This window comes from Acomys minous (assembly GCF_964271855.1).
Source record: "Acomys minous genome assembly, chromosome: 9".
In the NCBI taxonomy this organism is placed as follows: domain Eukaryota; kingdom Metazoa; phylum Chordata; class Mammalia; order Rodentia; family Muridae; genus Acomys; species Acomys minous.
The window spans coordinates 19,414,334-19,438,568 of record NC_140490.1 but is presented as its reverse complement, the minus strand read 5'-3'; the positions used below and the strand labels follow the sequence as shown (position 1 = coordinate 19,438,568).

General features: G+C 46.9%; 1 protein-coding gene across 15 annotated transcripts in view; it reads right to left on the bottom strand.

The window, feature by feature from the left end:
• The window catches only part of CACNA1D (calcium voltage-gated channel subunit alpha1 D), a 305,943-nt gene that overhangs the window by 102,816 nt on the left and 178,892 nt on the right, over positions 1 to 24,235 (bottom strand). For all 15 annotated transcript variants that reach the window (XM_084797091.1, XM_084797101.1, XM_084797097.1 and 12 more), the window contains exon 9: positions 506 to 675. In XM_084797091.1, the coding sequence (XP_084653217.1) occupies positions 506 to 675 (170 nt within the window). The remainder of the gene's footprint in view (positions 1 to 505; positions 676 to 24,235) is intronic.

Sequence of the window (24,235 nt, the reverse complement as noted above, 5' to 3'; positions counted from 1 at the left end):
CTACCACAGTCGGGCTGCTTTCTTCCTGCGCTGATGGCCTAAGCACTTGGCTTGGTGTGGAGCCTACTGGGGGAGGGGGGCAGTTCCCGTGGCACAGAGGCAGAAGAAACTTGTTCTTCAAATCCTTGTGCAGGTGAGCTACTTGTTGAGGTGAGGAAAAGCACACGCCCTCCCCTGTAGCTCCAGACTGAGACTCTCTCCCTCTACCCTTGGCCCACAGAGACATGGGGCTACTGAATTCCTAAGGTCTACAATGCAAATGGCTGTTCTCCTCAACTAGGAAATCATCTTACATCTGAACCCCACGCCTCAGGTGGAGACCCAGACTGTGCAGGGATGTCCTGATCTCTCTGTGATGTGAACAGGCAGAAGGGAGAGGGAAGCTGGGAAGGCACATTTTACTCACAGCCCAGGGGTTAGGTGCAGGGGATGGGGGCACACACAACACAGCAACTCAGTCACACAACAAGTCTGTCTGGTCAAGAGCAGGAAGGGCAACACCTACTGTTCCGTTTGCCTTCCTCACCACCTTCCTCTTCGTTCTCAGGATCTATGTCTTCCGCCTGGGTGATCCAGTCCAAATAGCCCTTGAGATCCTCTTCTAGCTGCTGCTTCTCCCGAAGCTTCTGGAAATCTCCACGTGCTTTAGCCTTCTCTCTTTCCTTTGAGAACTCTCTGAGAGAGGCAAAGAGGACAAAGCAGCGGTGTTAGGGCGTGTGTGTGGATCTGCGCCACGAGCTGCGTGCCCTGCGGTGCAGGTCTTACCGCAGGACACACAGCCTTGAGTACGATTACAAGAGCACAGCAGCGGAGCCACACACGTGCACAGGACAGAAGACAGTGTCTCCCTGAGCAGAATGGTGGGCATCAGAGTTGCAGAGACCACACTGAAACGCATGCATGGCTTATTAGGAAGTACACGCCCTTCAGGACGGCGATGCCAAGAAGCCTGGACCCAAAACCTCAGAGTGGGCCTTTTCCCCCTCTCCGTCCACTCGGACACCTGGCCACCCACTTCATAAGGAAGAGAACCAAGTGATCCAGACTGAGGTCAAAGAGAACACTCAGAGCAGTGGGCGTGGATCCAACAGACCCATCTTGCAGCCCAGCCTCCCTTCCTAGGCAATACCTCCACTGCCAGGAGGCACCCACGTTTGTCTTAACCTTTGCCTCTGGCCATGATCTCTCCCAGCCTGCCCTGTAGGCGGTGGGGTGACAAAGCAACCTGCTGCCCATTTATGAGAACGCTTGCCCTGGAAAGGTTCTGGCAGATGCACAAGTGTCCTCAACTGTTTGTTGTTTCTCTCTGCCTCCCTTGACTGCAACCCTATAACCCTGTATCTGTGCACACATGCAATACCCCACACCTGTTCAGGCCAGTCTGAGAGTTGGGTGCACAATGGCTCGATTTTTACATACAAGGAACCACCTGCATTTCCAACTGTTAGCTGTTAACAGGGGCAAAGCTATGTGAATTATGGGTCTGGGGCACACAATTAAAGCTGTTAGGAAGCGGGTGAGGTTACAGGCAGAGAGGCCTCTGTACACAGACCCTAGCACTGTCACACAGCTGCTGCTGTCTTCCACCCGCCTGCCATCCCATTCAAAGCCGGCGTGGTGACCTCACTAACTCTAGGAGAGGGGAGACCCCTGCTTTCATCAAGCCTGTTCCCTACTCTCTCTCCTCACGCCCCTCTCTCAACTCCAGGCCTTTTGGGAGCTGAATGGGCACCTAAGCATCCGGCAAGACTGGAATCTTTGCTCAGACATTTTGCTCCACTGTCAAGGAGGGTGCCCACACACTGCCCTGATTCTCTTTGCCATTCAGACCCTAGGATCCGGCCTCGGCCTTGGCCGGGCCAGTTCATCTCCATTTTGCCCTCTGAAGAGGGCAGAAGAGGTGAGGTTGTGGGAGGTTCCAGATGTGGTGCACAAGACATAGTGGCGTGGGCCTTGGAGGGTGTGCGGGATGTAGGCTAGACCTCCAGCCAAAGCCCTCCTTCTGAGGTTAATGCCTTCCTTCTGGCCTCAATACAAACGACTCAGAGTGCTGCATTCTGCTGCTGACACAGCCAGACGTGGAGGACGGATGAGTTTTCTAGATAACCAGAGCTTCCCAAACCATAAGCAATGCACAGCTCAGCCTGGGACATTTGCTGACTTGTTGTCAACTCTGAGAGCTACATTCATCCAGAGCCACCTCCTCAAGAAAACCCAGAAGACCTGCGTGAAACATGCCCACAGGAAACAGCATGAGAAAATGTCTTCTTAAGCACCCGTGAAGATCAAGTGGGTATTCAATTTTATTATTTACCGCAAAGGACCCTGGGACAGACCTTTGTCATGTTTTGATTCTGGTCTTATCACACTAAATGTACATTATTACATATTAACAAAGTTCTTACTCTGGATTCATACATGATCTGAGTTCTTTTTAAAAAATGATCACAGAAGTTAGTTAAATGTTATCCTATGTAACTAAGAATGTCAGAAAGTAAAATTTTAATTTAACATCACATTTACTGGTTTACACCAGAACTATAAAAAATGTCTCTCATGTCACTTGCTCATCATGGTGGAGCACATGTGCAAAACCCTTCGTGACTAGGATTTCTCAGAATAACTGTGCCAATACACGTCTATTCGTGAGACAGCAACCCTTGCCAGCGCCACAGCCTCCTGCCCTAGGTTTCACCTCCAGACTATGGTGGCAGGTAACAACCCCAGTGGGTGGTAAAATGAGTATTTTAAATAGAATCCCACCATTTTCTAAGAAGTTAAATGATACTCAATATTGCAAAAGTTTATCCAAACCAAGTTGCTCGTAGAAATGATAAGATCTTTGCAATTGTCCAGAAAGTCTGAAAACAGTTACAGTCTAGGAACCTACCTGTCTTGGTCCAGAATTTTGTGATGTGTGTGTGAACAGAGAAAATATGACAGTGCTTGTACCAAAATGTGCATATAATGCTTTGTTTTTCGCACATGAAGGAGGGGGAGATAGGGAAACAGGCATGCTTCTATATGATGTGTTGGAAAGAGCAGAAAACAAGGCTGGAAGCATCTGAGGAGATAGCCTGCTGGGCCATGTGCTTGAATGAGGACCCAAGTTTGGATGCCAGGCATCTGAGGATGAAAGCTAGGTGTGGCTATATACCTGTAACCCCAGTGCTGGGGTAGCAGAGACAATGGATCCTAGGGACTCACTAAGCAGCCCGACTAGCCAAAATGGAGAGCTCCGTGTTCAACAAGAGAACCTGTCTCAGAAAAGTAAGATGGAGATTTTTAAGGGCGGGAAACTGGCATTGACCTCTGGCCCCTGCACACACACATGTGACACCTGTGCACAACCCCTTTACCTGCCCTCTCTTGCACATGTGCTTAAGAACAGAGGAAAACAATGGACAGAAACGAGGGGGTAGAAGAACAGAGGATGGAGTGTTTTTCCTAAGTGTATTGTTTTGTGTAGTTGTGACTTTTGAGGCTAAGTGTTCTTTACATCATGGATTGTAAAAAAAAAAAAAAAAACAAATCAAGTGCTGAGTGGAACAAAAATGCCCCCTCATTGGAAGTTGATCAAAACAAGTTCATCTGATTGTGCTTCAAACAAATACTGTGACCATCTAGAAGGAGGAGGGCAGAAGGGAACGGAAGCAGCACATGAACAGAACAGTCAGTCCTGGGCAAGGCTGGGACAAAGAGAAGGAAAACAGAAATGCCTGGGGTCTACACAGGCTTGTTTTCTGGCTTTGGTAGGGCTTGCATATGTGAATACTCGTGTGTGTGTGTGCATGCGTGCGTGTGCGTGTGCGTGTGTGTGTGTGTGTTGGGTATGATCCTGAGACTACCTCAGAAGCAGGGCAGGGTCTGACATGAGCGGTGCTGATGTTGGGGGCTCTCGCAGTGGGAAACAGCAATGGTGGGGCTGGAGAAGACCAGAGGGAGCCTGCTGATGGCCAGATGTTCTGGTCCACGGAGTTTGCGGAGACTCAGAGGGCTAAGGGGTTGAGTGTTGAGACTGCAGGAATGCACCCTGGAATGGGAACCGGTACAGCTGTCTACTCAGGATGTCTAAATGGTTTCAAATGATGCTGATGCCTAAGTACGTGCTTCAGTATGTGTGTACACATGTGTGTAGAAGTGTATGTGTCCCTAACCCAGTCACAAAACCTTCAACCTACAATTTGCCCTGCCAGCATGATGTGCTAGGATAAAGATGGCCAGAAATTGTGCGAGTGGCTAACTGAGGCCCCGGCCATGAGAAGGATCCCAGCCCTGACACTGACTGGAGGACCAGAGGCCAGAGGCCAGATAGGCCAGAAACCTAGCGTAGAACCAAACATGAATGTGAAAAAAAATGAAATGATGGGGGCTGGAGAGATGGCTCAGAGGTTAAGGGCACTGATTGCTCCTCCAGAGGTCCTGAGTTCAATTCCCAGCAACCACATGGTGGCTCACAGCCGTCTATAATGTGATCTGGTGCCCTCTTCTGGCCTACAGGTGTCTGTGCAGCCAGAGCACTGTGTGTGTGTGTGTGTGTGTGTGTGTGTGTGTGTGTGTATAATAATAAACAAATAAATCTTTTTAAATAAATGAAATGATGCCTAATCATATTCTGCTATCTTAGATCAGTGCCTAACCCAATGGTCATCAGAGAGGCTTCATGCAGAAACTGATGGAAACAGATGCAGAGCCCCATAGCCAAACAGAGTTTGGAGAATCCTGCTGAAGAGGGATTGCAGGAAGGATTGTAGGAGCCAGAAGGACAGAAGAAAACCCACAGAATCAACAAACCTAGACTCAGAGGAGCTCATGAGACTGAACCAACAATCAGAGAGCCTGCATGGGCCTAACCTAGGCCCTCTGCATATGTGCTATCATTGTGTGGCTCGGAGTGTTTGTGGGACTCCTGTCCGAGGGAGCAGGGACTGTTTCTGACACTTTTGCCTGCTTGGGGCCCTTGACCTCCTACTGGGTTGCCTTGGCCAGCCTTAATGTGGGGGCGGGGGGCAAGTGGCTAGTCTTATTACAACTTGACATGCCATGTTTGGTTGATATCCCTGGGAGGCCCGCCCTTTTCTGAAGGGAAATGGGGTGGGTAGGGGAGGAGTGGATGGGGAGGGAGAAAGTCGAGGGTGGAGGGAAGGGGAAGAAACTGAGGTCAGAATGTAATATATGAGAGAACACATTAATAAAAGTAAGAAGAACTATATGTGTCCTAGTCCCATGTGTGGCAAGGGTCCAAAGGCGGTGCTCCTAGTTGGTATAAGAGCACTGGGTGTCCACAGCAACATTTCTCAGAATATTCCTCACTCAAAGGCACAAAAAAAACCAAACCAAACCAAAACAAAACAACCAAATCTGTCAACAAATATCTGCAATCCCATCACTTGGAGAGGGAAGTACTGAGACAGAGGACTACATGTGTCCAAAGCCAGTCTGGATGGTATAGTGAGTTCCAGGCCACCCTGGGCTACAGTATGAGACTCTGATAAAAAAAAAAAATCAAACCAACGAAGACTCTGTAATCATTCTAATCAATTGCAAATGTATGTTGCTGCCAGTCCACTCGAGCCCACTAATTTGAACGGCATGTGCCTGATGAGAGTTGATTGACCTTGGAGTCCATTTTTTGGGGTGTTGCTTTTCAAGTCTCTCTCTCCTAGGATGTCCACTTCAAACAGGAATGCAAGAAGACTGAGTATAAACACACGCCCCAGAATACCTCCCTGTGGGAAAGAGAGCCTCTGACTGCTGGGATTATGGGTCCACGTCCAGACATGCCATCTGGAGCCGCTTCCCCCGGCAGCCTGCCACTGCCTGTATGAACACAGGCCTCGTGTGGTGGACTTTTCACGGCTGGCTGGCCAGAAAGCCATCCATTTTATTTCCTCTTTAAGAAGCCATCACTCAACAAGAAATCCCCCGCCCCTACATCTCCAACAGGAGGACTACAGCGAGTCTCATATTGTGCAGTCTGTGTACACTTCATCTGCCATGGCATCCGCTATGATGCTGCTGAGCAATCCCTAGTCCCCACTTCTAAACAGGGTCTGTAAGCCTCTGGCTCATCCAGGTACTTGTCATTCAGAACCAAGAGCCAGATATGTCCCTGTCCCCTCCCATAGACTGAGATTTGCCATCCTTACTGATGCATGCTTACTGTGAGGGACGGGTGGCTGTCCCCTCTGTATGGGTACCGAGGCTCTGTGAGGCCAGGCACCCCAGCCCATCTAGCCGCTAAATGCCACTCTCCTGGACCTCATCATGTGCACATGGGGAGCAAGGGCAGGGAACAGGTGCATGGAGGGGTGAGAATCAAAGGTCAGAGGGCTGGGCGTACAGCTTAACGGTGGACCGCATGCCTGGGACGCCCAGGTCCTAGCTTTAATACAAAGGGAAAGAATTGGAGGCAGTCTGAAAAGACCCTCAAATTGTAAACTAAGGAGCTTAAGTTGTTGTTTCATTGCATTGAGACAGAGCCTTGCTGTGGAGCTCAGGCTGGCCTTCAACTTGTGAGTACTGACTGGGTTTACCCCCTGCCTCCATTTGTTTCCTCATAGGCAATAGGAAGTGCAGACACATGAAAATCACTACTAACTTAAGTTTTATAGGTGTCATGTGTGAAGCAGAGAACAAAGCCAGGGAGAAACTGATGGTGGAGAGGTCAGGGGCATTCTGTAAACATAGATGATGGGCTAGATTTACTACTGATAGGTATGTAGCAAAAATAACGGGCTCTAAGACCTTAATTTTTCTTACACTACAATTTGGAAAAGGGCCCATGAGACTTGCCATTGCTGCCTCAGCTATGCCCATCCTGAGGCCCCTGCTACTTCTGCCGTGTTTATGCTAATCTCTTAGGTCTGGCACACCAGTGTGACCTTTATACACCTTTCCTCCCAACTGCCACACATATATTCCTTGCCTTCAGGAAGGAGTGGCAGGGTTGGGGGCGATGGGGAGAGTTCATGCTCATCCACTGAGAGGCTGCCATGGGGGAAGAGAAGGCAGACGTACTGGGTCCCCAGGGGCCAGTGGAGTTTGAAAACAGCTGATTCCAATACAATTCCTAAGAGACCAGGTTCTCCAAAGTGGAAATGTGTTGCCTTGGGAAGCAACAACTTCTCAAGGGGGACAGACAGGTTGGAATGAACTAATGCTTACCATGGCTCTGTAGTGACAGTCGGCCTTCTCCAGGCCCACAGACACTGTCTGCACCCTAGCTAGTACCCTAACGTACTTTCTCAAACGGCAGTTCTCATCTTCCTGGCCTTATCCTTGACCAGTAAAGGAAAGCAGGAAGGCCACCTGCTGGGAACCGGTCCCCTCCCTCATTTTTGCCCCTTACCCAGGGCAGCAGTCCGGCTCCCTTCGAGACCTGGCAGACAGACAGGAAGCATCAGCACTAGAGAAGATGAAGGGCTGAGTGAGTTTAGGAGAAATGGCTGCCTGACCACAGTGCAGTGGTTCACCACTCCCCCATACTTAAAAGGCCCCAAAGACACGTGCAACAGGACACAGGAGCAGCTTCAGCAGAGTCAGAGTGTGTGGGAAAGTGGACTGGGTCTCTGTGGGAAAGCCTGGGTCTGTGCCATGCTCCTCTTTTCCTCCCTCCCTCCCCGACAACAGAAAACAACTCTGGCCTTTGCTGGCATTTGTATTTAGACTCTCCAAAGTGTCTTTACATTCACTGTCTCATGTGCTGTTCACCTCTCAGAGTGACATGGGCAGGACACAGGTGCTCTTGTTCACAAAGACCAACACTGAGCATCAGCAAGGTCCTGTCACATGACCAATTCACAGCTGGGCTAACAAGCCTTTGCACCAAACATCTTTGCCATGGTCCCACTGACCTCACTTCTTGCTAACACAGGAAGGGGACACCAAGGACACTCAATGAACCAGGGACAGACCAGCAAGGTAGAACATACCCCTCTGCTTTCTGCATGTTCGGGGTTTCTTCCAGAACCCCAAATCAGGAATAAAGTGCTAGCCCCTGCCTGCATATTTCCCTATGGCTGCCTTCCTCTCATGCCTCCTAGAGGGCTCCACTTCAGAGAGACTCCTGCCTCCTACCCAGGTACCCCGGACCTGAGTACACTCCCCATAGTCTGCAGAGAGTCCCCCAAGCCCTGACATACCTAAGATTTCCAGATCCTAACATGGTGAATTACAGAACCCCCTGATTAGCTAAAAGTCCTAGAGAGAGAACAGTTGCCCTGCAGTGGGTCACTGCACACAAACACAGGAGCAGAGCAAATGTGACTGCCCCAAATGCAAAAGGCTGGCAGGCAGGCTGCTGGGGAAGTTTCATTTCTCAAATGCCCTCTGAAATAAGCGGACCACCGGGAATTTAGAGATGGGGCTGTTCTCAATATTTGTTTTTAACCATACTTGCATAAATGGAAGACAAGCAGATGAAACCCCTGTATAGACCCACTAGCCCTGAGACAAGGAAGGCCGGCAGAAACACTAGGGTGCTGGTTTCTAGTAAAGCAAAGGATACAGAACTCATCAAAAATCAAACACAGTGTGCATAAAAGCAAGGACAAGGGGGAAGCTGAAGGCTGTTTTCCCCAGTAGAGAACAACCTTCTTTAGGCCTAAATCACACCCATTAATGGAAAGACCGAGGATGAAAAGGCAGCGTGGCCTGGAGCGGTGCCGCATACCTGTAGTCTAGTGCTTGGGAGCTAGAGGCAGGCAGATCAGGACTTCAAGGCCAGCCTCAGCTACACACCAAATTCAAGGCTAGCCTGGGCCACATGAGAACCTGACTAAAACAGAGAGGAGGAGAGGAAGGAAGCAATGAAGATAGCAAAGGAGGGAGGGAAGTGGAAAGGGAGGAAGGGAGATGAGTTAAGGCATTCAAAGAATATTCTGGCACCTCTAACTAACTTCTTGAGTGCACAAAGGCTCAACTTCTGTTCAAGAAAACAACTGTGTAAAGAGTTGGCAGGGATATGTGATGTTTCACAGACGGCAAAGGAATTTTCTCAATCATACTTGCTCAGGTCAGAATTCATCAAGAGCCTCGTGCTTGTTTCCGGAGTCCCTTCACCATGAGAAGCCTGCAACCCTCGGCAGCACAGTCTCTCTGCGCCTGGTGCGTGGTTCAGGCCAGTGTGGGTGCTGAAGACCCTGCACTCTTCCAGAGGAACTGCTCCTGCACAGATGGTATCGGCGGAGAGGCCTAAAGCTTCTCTGTAACAGTGCACTTCATTGGCTGCTGTGAGGTACTGGATGTCAGTAAGTGGGTCGGGTCAAAGGAACCAGGGAAAACAGAGGGCCCTGTGCACATGGCAGCTACGCGGAGGAGGAGAAGGAGGGTTAACAACCAAACATAGCTATCCTTTGAGGCTTCTTGACTGGAATCAACCCCACGATGACTCCAATGGCTCTTCCTGGCACTGCGCTTTCTAGCTTTTTCCTGTGGTATCTGGTGTGACATCATCTCAAAATGACCTCTCCTCTCCAAGTCCTTCATGCTTGCCTTGGTATGGAAGTCTGAGGATGGTTTAAACAGGAAACAGTTTCCATCTTCAAGGGGGCGGTGGGGAAAGGGGCCACTGCTCTTGATGACTAGGTTGCATCAGCTGATATATGGAAAACCCAGAATCGGCCACAGTGCCACCCCAAGAGCCCACAGACTCTTTCCATGCGGCACTCACCCTGGGCCACTGGGCAGAGGGTGTGTGCACCAGCGTTCTGGCTGTCCTGTCCTGTATCTCCTGCCTCATTCCTAGTCGCTGCTTCCTTGAAATGCTCTCCAGCCATCCTAAAATCACCCCCTTTCACCCAGCCTCAGCACTCTTCACTGGCTGCAGGTCCCTCCGCAGCTTTTTAAGACCATGTCCTGGGCTGGGGCAGACGTGAGGGCATCACTGTGCCATCTCTCTGGCACTGCGGATCCCCTGCATTAGAACCTGCATTGGCTGAACTCATTTCACAGCCAAGCAGTTGTCATCTAATGGCCCTTCCCACACAGCAGCCTGTAAAGTCCGTGAAAGAGGGACTGGATCTTATCACAAGCCCTGACCAGTCAATAAGAACCAGATCGGTAAGTGGGTGCTTCTAGAAGTAAAAATACTAAGTTGATGACACTGATACCACAGATTTGGATATCGGGGCATGAGTGTCCACGTACGTTTCCATCACTTGAAAATATACTCACAGCATCTTTAAAAAAATTTTTTAGCAAGAATCCGAGTTAAGTCTAAAATCTATAAACATAGCAGCAAAGTATCTCAGACATCTTAGAATGAAACATGGGCTGCATTTGCTGTATTTCCTTGGATGAAGATGGGAGGACTTCCCTCTCTTCAAAGGAGGACTTCCTTCTCTTCAAAGGAGGACTTCCCACAGCTACCAAAGACATCCAAATTCTGGGGAAATTGTGGTTTGGTTTGGTTTTTTTTAGAGAGCTGAGGAGAATCTCTGTAGGACTCATGGTAAACATTACAGACTTCTTTGACCATGTCCCCTGGAGGCACTCAGAGGAAGGATAGCAGGCCACCAAGAAGAGACTTGATACCCTATGAGCATATACAGGGGGAGGAGGTCCCCCTCAGTCACAGTCATAGGAGAGGGAAGTGGGGGAAAGCGGGAAGGAGGGAGGAATGGGAGGGTACAAGGGATGGGATAACAATTGAGATGCAATATGAATAAATTAATAAAATATATTTTAAAAACATTACAGACTTCTTTCAGACTTTTAAAGATAAGGTTTTTTTGTTGTTGTTTTGTTTTGCTTTAGGGTTTTTTTGTTTTTGTTTTTCGAGACAGGGTTTCTCTGTGCAGCCTTGGCTGTCCTAGACTCACTTTGTAGACCAAGCTGGCCTCGAATTCACAGAGATCCACCTGCCTCTGCCTCCCGAGTGCTGGGTAAAAAGTTTTAAGCGGTGTTCTTAAAACACTCTTTAACAGTGCAGCCTTCCTGTCAGACATGGCTTTCTCTGGATGAAAGCCATGACGTGAGCAGATAAGCAGAGTTTGTATTACCACATATTTTATAGCATCCTTTAAATACTTCTACTTAAGTAATATACCTCACTAACTTGTCAAGATTGTCAGATAGATTGTTTGTTTGTATGTTATTATTGCTTTAATGAAAAATATGGTAAATGTGTACCTGAAAGAGTGACTCGGGAAAATATGCTCCGTAGTTAGTCAGCCTTAAAAGACGAAGAGGCACAAATAGACATGTTCACAGTAGGTTTGTGTACCTGGAAGAGTGACTCGACAGGGTGCAGGACCGCAAAAGATAAACATGTTTGGAGGTATCCTTCTTATGAACCCAAACAGGATGTTGTGTGAAAGGCCTAGCCAGACTGCCTGCCACAGCTAAGCAACATGGGGAGGGGGCATCCAATTATAGACGAACAACACAGGCCCAAGGAGGCTAGAATTGGGCCAACCCATCAGAATGTTCCCAAAGAACATCCTACCCTCAGTTTGTGTAGAAGGCAAACCACCTGGTCGGCTACAATGAGGGGACCAAGCACCCTTTTCAGAAGTCCCCCAAAGAAAAGCATAGTGGCAAGAAAATACAGGCAAGAGGACAGGAACCCCGAGATGTGCCCCCCAGTTAGTAGGCCTTAAAAGACTAAGAGGCACAAATAGACATGTCCACAGTAGATTTGTGAGGCACGTGGGGGTGGGGGCAAGTTCTCAGAAGACAGTGTGCTGTTCAGTCTGCTTTAGGAAGAGAATCACCCTGAGAGAGCATGAAGCAAGCCCCTGGGAAGTACCTGGTGAGCCTCTGGGGGAGTGGCCTCCCACAGGAGTTCCCCTTGTCAGACACAGAAAGAGCTCCTGGCCAATGGAAAAGCAGCATGGGCTCTGGAGACTCGCAGGTCTCCATTAATAATCACCTCACCTCTCCCAGTTGTGTCGCTCTGAGGAAACTAAGGGACCTCCCTGAGTCTTCATTTTTTTTCTGTATGAATCCTAGAAGCCTCATTCATCTGCAAAACAGAGGCAAAGACCTCTTACTGTACCAACGTGGTACAGAGGACTGAATGAACAAACTGAGTGAAGCACACAGCCTGGCAGCTGGATATAACCCCAGTTGCCATATTAACAGTGATATGAGCAACAGTTCTATGCCTGGTCTCACATAGTTCCATCCCGGCTCGACGGCTGAACTGCACAGATCCTGCCTCCTCATCAGAGAGAGCCAGTGGCCACAAGATCTCCCCAGCCTGCACCCTCATCTTCATACCGCACCCCTAACACCACCCCCTGTTCCAGGGCTCTCCTTAACCGGTCTTAGTTTTATAGTTCAGATGTAGTTCAGAACCACTCAATGCTTGAACAGTATCCACAGCTCCAAGGAGAGAGCGTGCTTCTTCAGCAGGGGCTCCCAAATGCACATCCACTCTCCTGCACCCTTGCTGGGCAGCAAGCTTGGAGCTCCCTGGGAGCCTCGTCCTCACACACACTAGCTCTCTGACAGGCCTGAGGCACCAGCACTTGCTTGCCACATTGGAAGGGCTGGAAAGCTCCTGCCTTTCTTTACTGTCTGTATTTCAACACTCAATCAGCCCAGCTTCCTTAAAGGAGCCCTCTCTACCCTGGCAACCCCCCCAACCATCACCCCCCTACCCCCATCACCCCCATGCCCCCCCACTCCCCTCTGTCACACTCTTCAGCACCAATCTATGCTGACTCATTGCCAGTAAGAGATAAGGTGCATCTGGAATTCCCTGGCGTGTCTACCGGCCTATTCGTAAGTCGCAGTTAATAATTCTTGACAGGGGACCCTCTGGGAAGAGGGTGACAAGTGGGGTCTGCCTCCCCCTGCACTGGAGTCCTTTAGATGATACAAAAGTCCTCAGTGCTCAAGGGCTGGAAAGGCCCAAATGCTTTCGGGCTCTGAAGATGGCAGCAAATGACTGAAACCAAGATTTATTTTAAAGCAGCTCTTTAAGGGAATGCTGGAGTTCTGAGTGGATTGATGCTTTGTGTTGGCATCTGAACCAATGTCTTATGACAGCGAGACAGACATGGAACCCTGCAGAGAAACACCAGCGAGTGCCCAGACCTGAACAAGGGGTTTCCTTTCCTAGGAGATCACACATGACACCCTTACATGTAGACAGGTCTTTCAGGCTTTCACGCCGCTTCCATTAGTTTCCTTCATTCTCAGGACATACAGGGAATGAGGCCATCCCATTTCAAGGACAAGAAAGCCTTGGCACAGAGAGGTGAACTGTGATGACCCAAGTCACAACTCTAGGAAGTGTGGGGCACAAGTGGAGCCAGGACTTTTGACGTGTGATGTCCCACCATCCCCCATACAAAAGGGGACACTGACAACCACACCATAGGAGTCGCTACACCCCAGGCCTGTACAGAAATCACAGCCACATGTGATGTAAGCCACTGAGGGATGTGGCGATCTCAGCACAGAGGCCCAGCATCCCAGGTTGTGTGTGCTGTGATAGGAGCTTCTGAAATCTCCAAAGCCAGGCTGCGGGATGGCATCCATGCGGAGAGAAAGGTCCTCAGTCAGCTGAAGACCCACACCTATGACATGGTGTCCACACGGTCTCTGCCACTGTTTCTGCCCTTGCTTTCTAGTCCCGACATGTCTGATCATCCCTTTATTCCTCTGAGCTTTCTTGTCACCAACTCAACCTTCTCCTCAACTCTCTAGTCCTTTCTAAGCCCTCTGAGATGCTGCCCCAGAGTGGCAAACTCTTCTGAACCCTCAGTCTTTCTAGGGGACCCCAAACACTCCTTGATGCCTGCTGCTCAGTCCTTGGACCCTCCCTACAGTTTGTATGTAGGAGTAAAATTGTATGCTGGCAGTGACTCTATGTGTTGGTTTTAATTCCAATAAGCTTTTGTCCTCTTTATTTAGCCCATGTAAGCAACCATGGTGTCTATGAATAGAAGTAAGTTTTTCTTCTTTCCCAATCTTTCTGCATTTCATCTCTGTCTTGCTTTAATGTGCTGCCCAGTATCATCAGCTCAATGCTGAAAAAAAAAAATGAGCTGGTAGATTTATCCACACCTTGCTACTAGTCTTAGGAAGAAAGTTGTTAGTCTTTGAACTAAGCCTGATGTCAGCTACAGGTTGCTGTAGAGCAGTGGTTCCCAACCTTTCTAATCTGTGACCCTTTCATACAGTCCCCCATGTTGTGGTGTCTCCAAAAATTATTTAGTTGCTACTTCATAACTGTAGTTTTGCTGTTATGAATGGTAAGGTAAATATCTGGTATACAGGATATCTAATATGAGACCCCAGAGGGGTCACGACCCACAGGTTGAGAACCACTGCTGCAGTGGTTTCCAGGTTGTAAAAGTTCTTGTGTAGTACTCATTTGCTGAAAATCAACAATGCTTCTGAAATAAATGGCCAGTGGTACTTTCTGCACTTGCTGAGAGTCACATGAATGCTCTTTCCCATTGTTAATGTGGTAAAAACACACTGTTAGATTTTCCTAAGAATGGACTGGCACATAGTCTATTCCACATAAGCCTAAGTCTACTGACACAAAAGAAATGCTGCTTGCTAATGTTTGAGAACATTTGTATCTGTAACAATGAAGGCTACTGCTGTCCTATTTTGGTAAGTTTGGGTGTTAAGACTACTTTGGCACTATTATCAGACAGGTATTTTTCTAGGAATGACAAAACATCTTCTAAACTGAAAAGAGTCCAATGTAGGCCACTAGTTTCCTTTGAAACTTTTCATTTTTGAATTTTAAAAGCAAATACAGCTGTTGTTGTAGTGTTCGCCTTACATTCCAGCACTATGAAGGCAGAAGCTGGTGGACCTCTGTAAGTTCGAAGCCAGTCAGGTCTATATAATGAGTCCAGGACAGCTAGGGCTACACAGTAAGATCATAAAAAAAAAAAGAAAGAAAAAGGCTCGAATATATAATTATATAGTCAGATGTAAATTTTCTTAGTAAATGTTTTTTTCTTTTGTTTTCAAAGAATTTCCTTCCCCCTGCTAAGTTACTGAATATATTGTCCTAAAATTGCTTTCCGTGTTCTCGTTCTCTCTCTCTCTCTCTCTCTCTCTCTCTCTCTCTCTCTCTCTCTCCCTCCCTCCATCCCTCCCTCCCTCTCGTTTTGTTTTTTGAGACAGGGTCTCTCTGTGTAGTCCTGGCTGTCCCAGACTTGCTTTGTAGACCAGGCTGGCCTCGAACTCTCAGAGATCCACTTGCCTCTGCCTCCTAAGTGCTGGGATTAAAGGCGTGCACCACCACGCCCAGCTCTCTCTCTCTCTCTCTCTCTCTCTCTCTCTCTTTTTAAAAAAAGATTTATTCATGCATACAGTGTTTTGCCTACATGTACACCTGCAGGCCAGACGAGGGCACCAAATCTCATTATAGTTGGTTGTGAACCACTATGTGGTTTTTGGGAATTGAACTTGGGACATTTGGAAGAGCTAACCTTAACCTCTAAGCCATCGTCTCTGTATTTCCTGTGGTGAGGCCTCTTTCTACCACTGTTAATTTACTCTTTTTCTTTTAAAAATTACTTTTAATTGTGTTTATCGATTTCTCAAGCTTTTCAGAGTCCACTTTGTCCTCATCTGTTCTTTCATTCTTTCTGCTTGCCTGGGTTGTCCCCACTTCCTCTTTCTGCACTGGAAAGCATAGTGTGTGTGTGTGTGTGTGTGTTACAAAATTAAACCTCGCCGGGTGTGGTGGCACATGCCTTTAACCCTCGCACTTGGGAGTCAGAGGCAGGCAGATGGCTATGAGTTTGAGGCCAGCCTGGTCTACAAAGTGAGTCCAGGACAGCCAAGGCTACACAGAGAAACCCTGTCTCGAAAAACAAAACAAAACAAAAAACCCACCTCTCCAAAAAACTACAAAATTAAACCTCACATCCTTACAGGCACAGCAGCAAGCTTCCCCCAGAACACTGCCTTAGGTGGATTGTGTAAATGCTGAGATGCTGAACTCAGTATTATTTAAAGTATTTTCAAATGCTTCTGGTAATTTGAGTCATGTTACAGAACAATTAATTCCAAGTTATTTAAGATATTTTATAAGTAGGTAGCCACTGTTTTTTTCTTAAAGTCATACAAATTGGAAAAACAGACTTTTTCTTTCTTTCTTTTTTTTTTTTTTTTTTTTTTTTTTTTTGCCCCAGACTTTTTCATTATTGTTGTTTGGGTTTATTTTTTAATTTCTAAAAACGACATCTGTTTGTTAATTTTTTGTGTTGGGGTGCATCCCACCACAGGCATGTGGCCATCGAGGGCAGCCTGGGGGTGTCAGGTCTTTCTTTCCACCATAGGGGCCTGGGAACCAAACTCAGGTTGTCAGACTTGGTGACAAGTTGCCCGCTGTGCCGCCTACAGACCCGTGAAAAAACATGCTTTATAAGTGTCATTCTTAAAAGATTTTTTTTTGAAAAGTGCTTTACAAGTATTTTGCCTGCATGTATATCATCAGCACCACATGCATTTTTGGTGCCACACAGGCAGTAGATACCCAAGAACTCGGGTGCAGACAGTTATGAGCTACCATGCTGGGAACTGAACCTACATCGTCTGGAAGTGCTCTTAGCCATAGAGCCATCTCTCCAGCTCTTTTGAGATTCAGTAAAGAATTTTTCATAGCCATGCTGTGGCTGTTCTGTTTGTTCTTGAAAAGAATGGCACATGGTGTTCTGATAAAGTCAACTGGGTGGTTGTTTGATAGTCATTAACCTAACTATAATCTAGATACTTACTGCTTTTCTTAATCTCCTTACCCTATCAGTCAATTACTGACAAGAGATCATGGACATTTCGTCTGGGCTTGGGCCTCACCACGTTTCTACTCAATTTGGACAGGTCTGGCTTTAAGCACACTGCATCTGTTACTAGGAACAAGTGGTCACGGTCACTGCTTCTTGGTGCACTGGCTCCGATTATTACAGGATCTCTGTCTCCCTCCCCTCCCCCCTCCCCTCCCCTCCTCTCTCTCCTCTCCCTCACCTTTCTCTGCCCTATTTCTGGAAATGCTTCTTGTATTGAAGTCCAATTTTTATTACATTCAATATTAACCTTGCTCCTTTGTTTGAAGTTCGTGTTAAGTTTTATGGCACCCTGCATTTTTATTCAGTGCTCCAATTTCTGTCTTTAATTAGAATGGCACAGGCACTGTCGGTGAATTCAGTTATTGATGAGGCTGACGACTGTCCACCATCCTCCTGTTTCACTTGTTTTGTTTGTTTTTCTTGAGTCAAGTTCTTGCTATACAGCTCAGGCTGGCCTCGAACTCACAATCTTCTTGCCTCAGCCTCTCCAGAGATAGAGCTCCAAGGATGAGCCGCCATGCCACGCGCTGTGTGCTTTTCTTGCCGGCACTGAAAGTGTTCCATTTATCTTTCCTCCTCCTGACTTGTTCTGCATAACTGACAGCTTGTGGCACTTTGTTTTATTTTTTAAATGTTTAGATTGTCATATGCATGCTTACATTAGCGTGGTGATCCCTAACGCACATTTTCTCTAGCGTATGCATATTTTAAGGGCTTTACAACAGGAAGACTCCCCTTGAGTCCTTCTGTCTCCCCTGTCCCTGCTGCAGTCCCTGGAAGCCTGGCACACTCCCCAGGGTAGCCTGATGACACTTTTTACAATGAATTATGTCAATTCAAGAAATTTAGAAATGAGAAAAGATCTTTATCTTTACATTTGTCATTTTTTGGGTTTTTATTTATAAATGTATATTTGTTTCTACCTAAAGTTATTTGCCTTTTAGCATGGAGGGTTTCCTTTAATATTTCTTGTAGTGTAGATTTGTTGACCAGTTCTCTTCATTTTTATTTGATATCTTCTTTGCTTCACTTAATTTTTAATTTCTTTCTAGATTTATCTTTCTTTTTCTTTTTGTTTGTTTGTGTGATTTTGCTTTTCTTTTTGTTTTTGAGATGTTTCTCTGTGTAGCCTTGGCTGTCTTGGAACTTAAATTTTTTGAGGAGTATTTTTGCTGTACAGAGTTTTTCTTCAGCTCCCTAATCAACACTGGGCCTTGCACATGCCAGGCAAGCATTCTACAATCGAGCTATAAAACCTTTTTCAGCTCTTCAAATATATCATTCCATTGGACTTTGACTGGCTTTTACTATGTCTACAAACTAAGTCAATAATGCACTTTCCTCCACTTAATTTCATTTGTATGTGTGCATGTGTGCATGTGTCGGTATGTGTGTAAAGGCACATGTGTGTACATGAGGGTGGAGTGTGCATGTGTATGTTGGTATGTGTGTGTAAAGGCACATGTGTGTACATGAGGGTGGAGTGTGCATGTGTATGTCGGTATGTGTGTGTACAGGCACGTGTGTGTACATGAGGGTGGAGTGTGCATGTGTATGTCGGTATGTGTGTGTACAGGCACGTGTGTGTACATGAGGGTGGAGTGTGCATGTGTATGTCGGTATGTGTGTGTACAGGCACGTGTGTGTACATGAGGGTGGAGTGTGCATGTGTATGTCGGTATGTGTGTGTACAGGCACGTGTGTGTACATGAGGGTGGAGTGTGCATGTGTATGTCGGTATGTGTGTGTACAGGCACGTGTGTGTACATGAGGGTGGAGTGTGCATGTGTATGTCGGTATGTGTGTATACAGGCACGTGTGTGTACATGAGGGTGGAGTGTGCATGTGTATGTCGGTATGTGTGTATACAGGCACGTGTGTGTACATGAGGGTGAAGTGTGCATGTGTATGTCGGTATGTGTGTGTACAGGCATGTGTGTGTACATGAGGATGGAGTGTGCATGTGTATGTCGGTATGTGTGTGTACAGGCACGTGTGTGTACATGAGGGTGGAGTGTGCATGTGTATGTCGGTATGTGTGTGTACAGGCACGTGTGTGTACATGAGGGTGAAGTGTGCATGTGTATGTCGGTATGTGTGTGTACAGGCACGTGTGTGTACATGAGGGTGGAGTGTGCATGTGTATGTTGGTATGTGTGTGTACAGGCATGTGTGTATATGTGAGGGTGGAGGCCAGATGACATCCTTGGGGTCAATTCTCTCTATTTAATTTCCCTTAAACTATTATTCTTAATTTTTGGCCAACCAATGTGCCTAGGATTGATTTTCTTTTCCACTTATTAGGTTTACTTTATATATTTACATTTCTTTGTTTCCCCTTCTCCATCTATTTTTCTTCTGGGACTCCAACTTCACACTCACTAACTTGCCTTTTACTGTCCTACATACCTGTAGCCTTTTCTCAACTTTCCCCCTCTGGTTTCTGATCACTTTGCAGACACAGTGTTACTCCAATGGTAATTACTGTCTGTTTCTTTGTGGTGTGCAAATCTTTTCCCTTAATTTCTTTTTTTTTCTCTCTCAATTTCTTGAAGTTTTAAACACAGTGACTTCAACATCTGATTACCTATTGCAATGTTTCTGTCACCTCCTAGTGTGCTTACCCTGGCTGTGGCTGTTTTCTGCTTCTTTTCACAATTTTTTGACCATAAGATGAAGTATTTGGGGGAATGGCTGCATTTTAGCCTCTTCCTTTAATGAATGTTGACCTTTTGTCTTGGCAAGTGCCTAATTGATTGTCCATTGGGTCTGGTTCTTTTGAGGCTAGTTCTCACAGTGAACATGGCTCCCGCCAATGCCTGCCTTTCCTGAAATCCCACTTCAAACCCCACACAGTTTACTCACACCAGAGCCCAGCACTGGGCTCCCCGGTAGCTGTTTTCTCACAGGTCTTGGTGAGCATGATCTAGCGCCTAATTAGCTATGCTAGTGCCCAGAGACTTCTGGACCCTTTCTCTGAAATCCCGCTGTCTCATCAGCCATGAACCACTCTCCGCCTCCTTGGCCCTCTCCTGGGCTTTGCTGCCTTCCACAACAATTCCAAGAGCATTTCCAAGGCACGAAAACAAGGAATTCTGGAGCTATGGATCCCAATCCTGCAATGCCCTTTCCCATTTTCTGAAAACAGTTGTATTTTGTCCTATTTTAAATTTCTCTATAGTAAAAAAAAAATCCAAGTTGCTACCATTAGTGCCTTTTGATTGGAAGCAGCTCACAACAGCCTAGGCTGGCTTCCTAGGCACTTTCTTTGCTCACAGCAGCCTAGGCTGGCTTCCTAGGCACTTCCTTTGCTCACAGCAGCCTAGGCTGGCTTCCTAGGCACTTCCTTTACACCCCCTTAATGCTAAATCCATTCACATCACTGCAGCTATGGTGACTACTGTATGCAGATTTTGTAGCATTAAACTAAGAAAAATTTCAAACATTCACAAAATCATAACGGATTATAGAACGAATGCCACCTGTATGCCTAGCAGCTGAATTCCACAAATAAAATCTGCTAAGTTTCCTTTATCACCTATCGATGCAGCTCTGTAGATGTCTACCAATACAGCGTTTCTCCTGGTGCATTTTAAAGGGAATCTGAAGACATTTAAATGTCATAATTTTTTTTTTAATAAAATTCAATCTTAAATCACACCAATTCTTGATTAAAACTTTTCTGTGATTTCTCTACTCTGCAATTATGACCAAAGCTTACCACAGGCTCTACAGAGACCCAGGTGAGCCCAGCACCGCTGGCCAGTCTCTCCCCTTGTCTCTGCTTCCCCGAGGCCTCAGGTCCACAGGCCCTGCCATCCCAGCTTTGTTTAGTTTCTCTAGTGTCTTCTGCTTCTTCCCAGTGTCCAGCCTTGGAGGAAAGCTAAGCCTCCCCCACCTGGCCTGCCTACAGGGGTTATTCACTCATTCTTCAGCTTTCCAGGATACTCTCCATGCACCTGAGCCATGCGTCAGCTGTGCCCGCCGCATGGTGCGTCCTACTTACATAGCATTTCTAAATCTTTTCTTCATCTTAAGTTTGCCTACTCACTTAAGAGTTTTTCATAAAGACAAAACTTTTTTTTTAAAGTCACCTTTCTACATAGCTCAGGATTGCCTTGAACTCACAATTCACATGCCCAAGCCCCCTGTGCTAGAACTGTAGGCATGAATCACCATGCCCAGGCCTCTACTGTGAGCTCATTATAGCAACCCCAGCGGCTAGTGCAGCACTTGGCAAATGCATCCCCCTGTGGAGGTACTCAAAGATTACTCATGGGGCTCTCTCTCCCTTCTTCTTGCTCTTCTTGTCTGTGTCTCTCTCTAGGGTACCTCTCCCCCATTCCTTCTCCCGCCCCATGCTCATTTAATAAACTCCTCTACAGGAAAAAAAAAGAAAGAAAGAAAAGAAAAGAAAGAGAAAGAGAAAAAAAGAAAAAGATTACTCATCAGATAGATGGAGAAGCCAATCTTTTTTAAATAGGAAAGAAGGGGAGATAATGAATATGAATCTAAAGAGCCTGTCTACTTTTTACTCATCTGTTGTTTGAATGCAGCTAGAGGGTACCGAGTACCTAAGGGTCAGCGCTGCCTCCAGGCATAGTCACTTTATTTCAGAAAACTAGAGAAAAGTCATTGAGAAAGACCCACCGAGGCAGAGTCCACACCTCTCCATGGCTCTTTTGGATGCCAACATCCATTTTCTGCCAGGATTGTGCATTCATATCTCATCTGTTTCTCAAAGACACAGCTAAGATTTGCAGGGCTTTGCTTTATGGGTCACACCCCCTCCCCCGCCACCCAGAAAACGGAGCCTTTTAAAGCAAATGTATCTCTGAGTCATTTAGGGCAAACAACTTACCTGGACCCTCTCAAGGTTCTCCCTTGTACTGTGGGACCTGAGGATGCTGTCTCACGTGGGCAGGTAAAACCTGTGCTTTGGATGCACGTATGTGCAGATTAAAACGAGAGCCCCAAGAAGAAACAAGCGCCGAACTGTAACAAAGAGAAGTTCTGCATGTGGCAGGCACACTGTCTTTGTGTATGCACCAGGCTGCCCTACAATGCCAACATCTGAGCGATGAAAGCAATTTTACCAGCCTATACCAGAACACCGAGCAGAAGAAGAGCCCGTGCTGGAGTGGAAGTAACATCCCAGAGACAGTCATCGCTACGGTTCTCACGAAGAAGTCAAATTATTAAACTCATAAACATCTTTTTCATTGTAGGCAACTGTGAATGCCACCAGCAGAATGAGGAACACATGGAAATTATGGCTTTAATTTCAACTCTTAAGGTATCACCAGTTTTGTGAAGAGCAGAGCCTGTGTATAAAATCACAGTAATGAATTCTACTCCCCTAGGACTTGAGATGAACAGACTCAACAGTCTGCCCTGCAATTCTGCTGCTCTTGACAACCTTCTCCCTTCTCCTAAGCTGCATAACAAGATGGGTGCGGGCGGGGAGATTGCTGACAGTCTGCTTTGGACACAGCTCGCCATGGGCAAGATGGATGCCCAGGAGGGCACATGAGGCCAGCAGTGCCTCTCAGGTCCTCAGAGGCCTTTGCTAGGTGTTATCAGAGAGTGTGTGGTCAGAGGCAGATGATAACCACAGCTGACAAGTTAGAATGCTCTACTGAATCCGTTTCTAGAGCCTGGCTGCTGTCCACTGCTGTTGCCAGGGAAACGGGTGTCAGCCTGACGGAACAAGCATCAGCAAAAACTTTCTCTTACCTCGTTTCCACTGATCCAGCAGCCATTTCTATGGAAACAGCAGCTGCCAGCCAGCAGCAGAGAGGCCACACTTACTTGTGACTGTCAGGTGTGGCTACCAGCCTGCGCACTTCTGGGTCCGTGATACCCGTAGCACTAGGATTCCTTTGTCAGCTATGCAACAAGGGAGCTCAGTGTCCAGAGGAGATAAGCATGCTTAGCCTGGTTCTTTACTAGAAAAGAGAAATTTGGTGTTTCTCCTTTTACAGCCAAATTGGAACTTAATTTCTTACTTTACCAAAGCCAAACTGTGGCTCTTTCCAGTACCCCAACTTCATTATCAACTCCACTCACAACATGACCTCAAAGTACAAGGAGAAGAACACCCAGCTATGAGGACAGGGTCTCCAGACAGCCTCATCCAACGGAAGTGAAATTATGCGGTATTTTGTAGTCTTTTGGGTCAAGTGACCCTTCAGAGGTGTCTCTGACATTCTGAAAGCCTGGGGAGTACTAATTATACAGAGAAGGAGAAACGTAAGTGTAAGAAGTCTCCAGGAGGAGTTCTCCACCATTCCCTTTTCTAAGACAAAGTGTCACTATGTATCCCTGGTTGCCACACAACACGCTATATAGACCTATATTGAACTATATTGAACTATATTGAACCCTCATGGAGATCTGCCTGCCTCTGCCTCCTAAGTGCTGAGATTAAAGGTATGCGCCACCACTCATGGTTAAAGCTAGACTTTCATGAGCCTTATTAGTCATTTGTGAGAAGGATTTTCTTGTCCAAGCCCAGGATTCTCATGAACTCAGTCCATTACGTTCCTATTCTCCAAGATGGGCTAACAGTTATCTCAGGACCCGGTGCTATCCCTCTTAACTTTGCAAACATTTAGATGCTCTCCCACAACGAGGATGTGTCAGAGGTGTGGACACCTGAGGAGTTCTGCTGCTCACGCTTTATCAGTAGATGCGTGCACAAAAATGTGAACTGTCGTGAAAAATATGTACAATGACTATTCCTAGAGCACCTGTCTTCACTTACTTAGAAAATACCTAAAAGTGATACCCGACCCCCTGGTGTGTTTTACCCCATGAGACAGTACTCAAGAAAACATCAGATATTTCCTAACACACAGTGTCATGAATATAACTGGACCAAGGTCCAACCACCATGCTGTAAGCCTGACTCTATTCTGCAAAAGTCTGGCATAGTGCAGTCTGCAGTCTCTCCAATGACATTACCACCTTCCCTCCCCATTTGCTCTGTGCACCACCAATCTTTATTTAGGAAGCCAAGGCTTCAGAAAAGCAGCCGTGCTGTGCTTTGTCTTTGTCAGGGCCTGGTGTTTTATGTGCTCAGAATGGAGTCTGGCACCCTTGCTGTTTCGTTTCATTTTGTTTTGTTTTTTTAAACAATGCTTTTTGCTTTGCCCAGTTTGACCCCAAACTCTTCAAGCTGAGATAAACTGGCCTGGAGGCAGTTAACCTCCATGGTCAACTTGACTGGATTTGGATTGCTAGGTGTACTTGGACAGCACTCCCAGAAAGGTTTACCTGAGGAGGAAAGGCTCATCCTGAGCAAACATGGCACCATCCTGTGGGCTTGGGTCACAGGCTGAATACAAAGGGAAGAAGGCAAGTCGAGTACAGCTCACTGACAAACCTTCCCCACCACTGTGGACTGTAACCCCCAGAACCATGCGCCCAAATATACTCTTCCTCGTCATGGTGTTTCT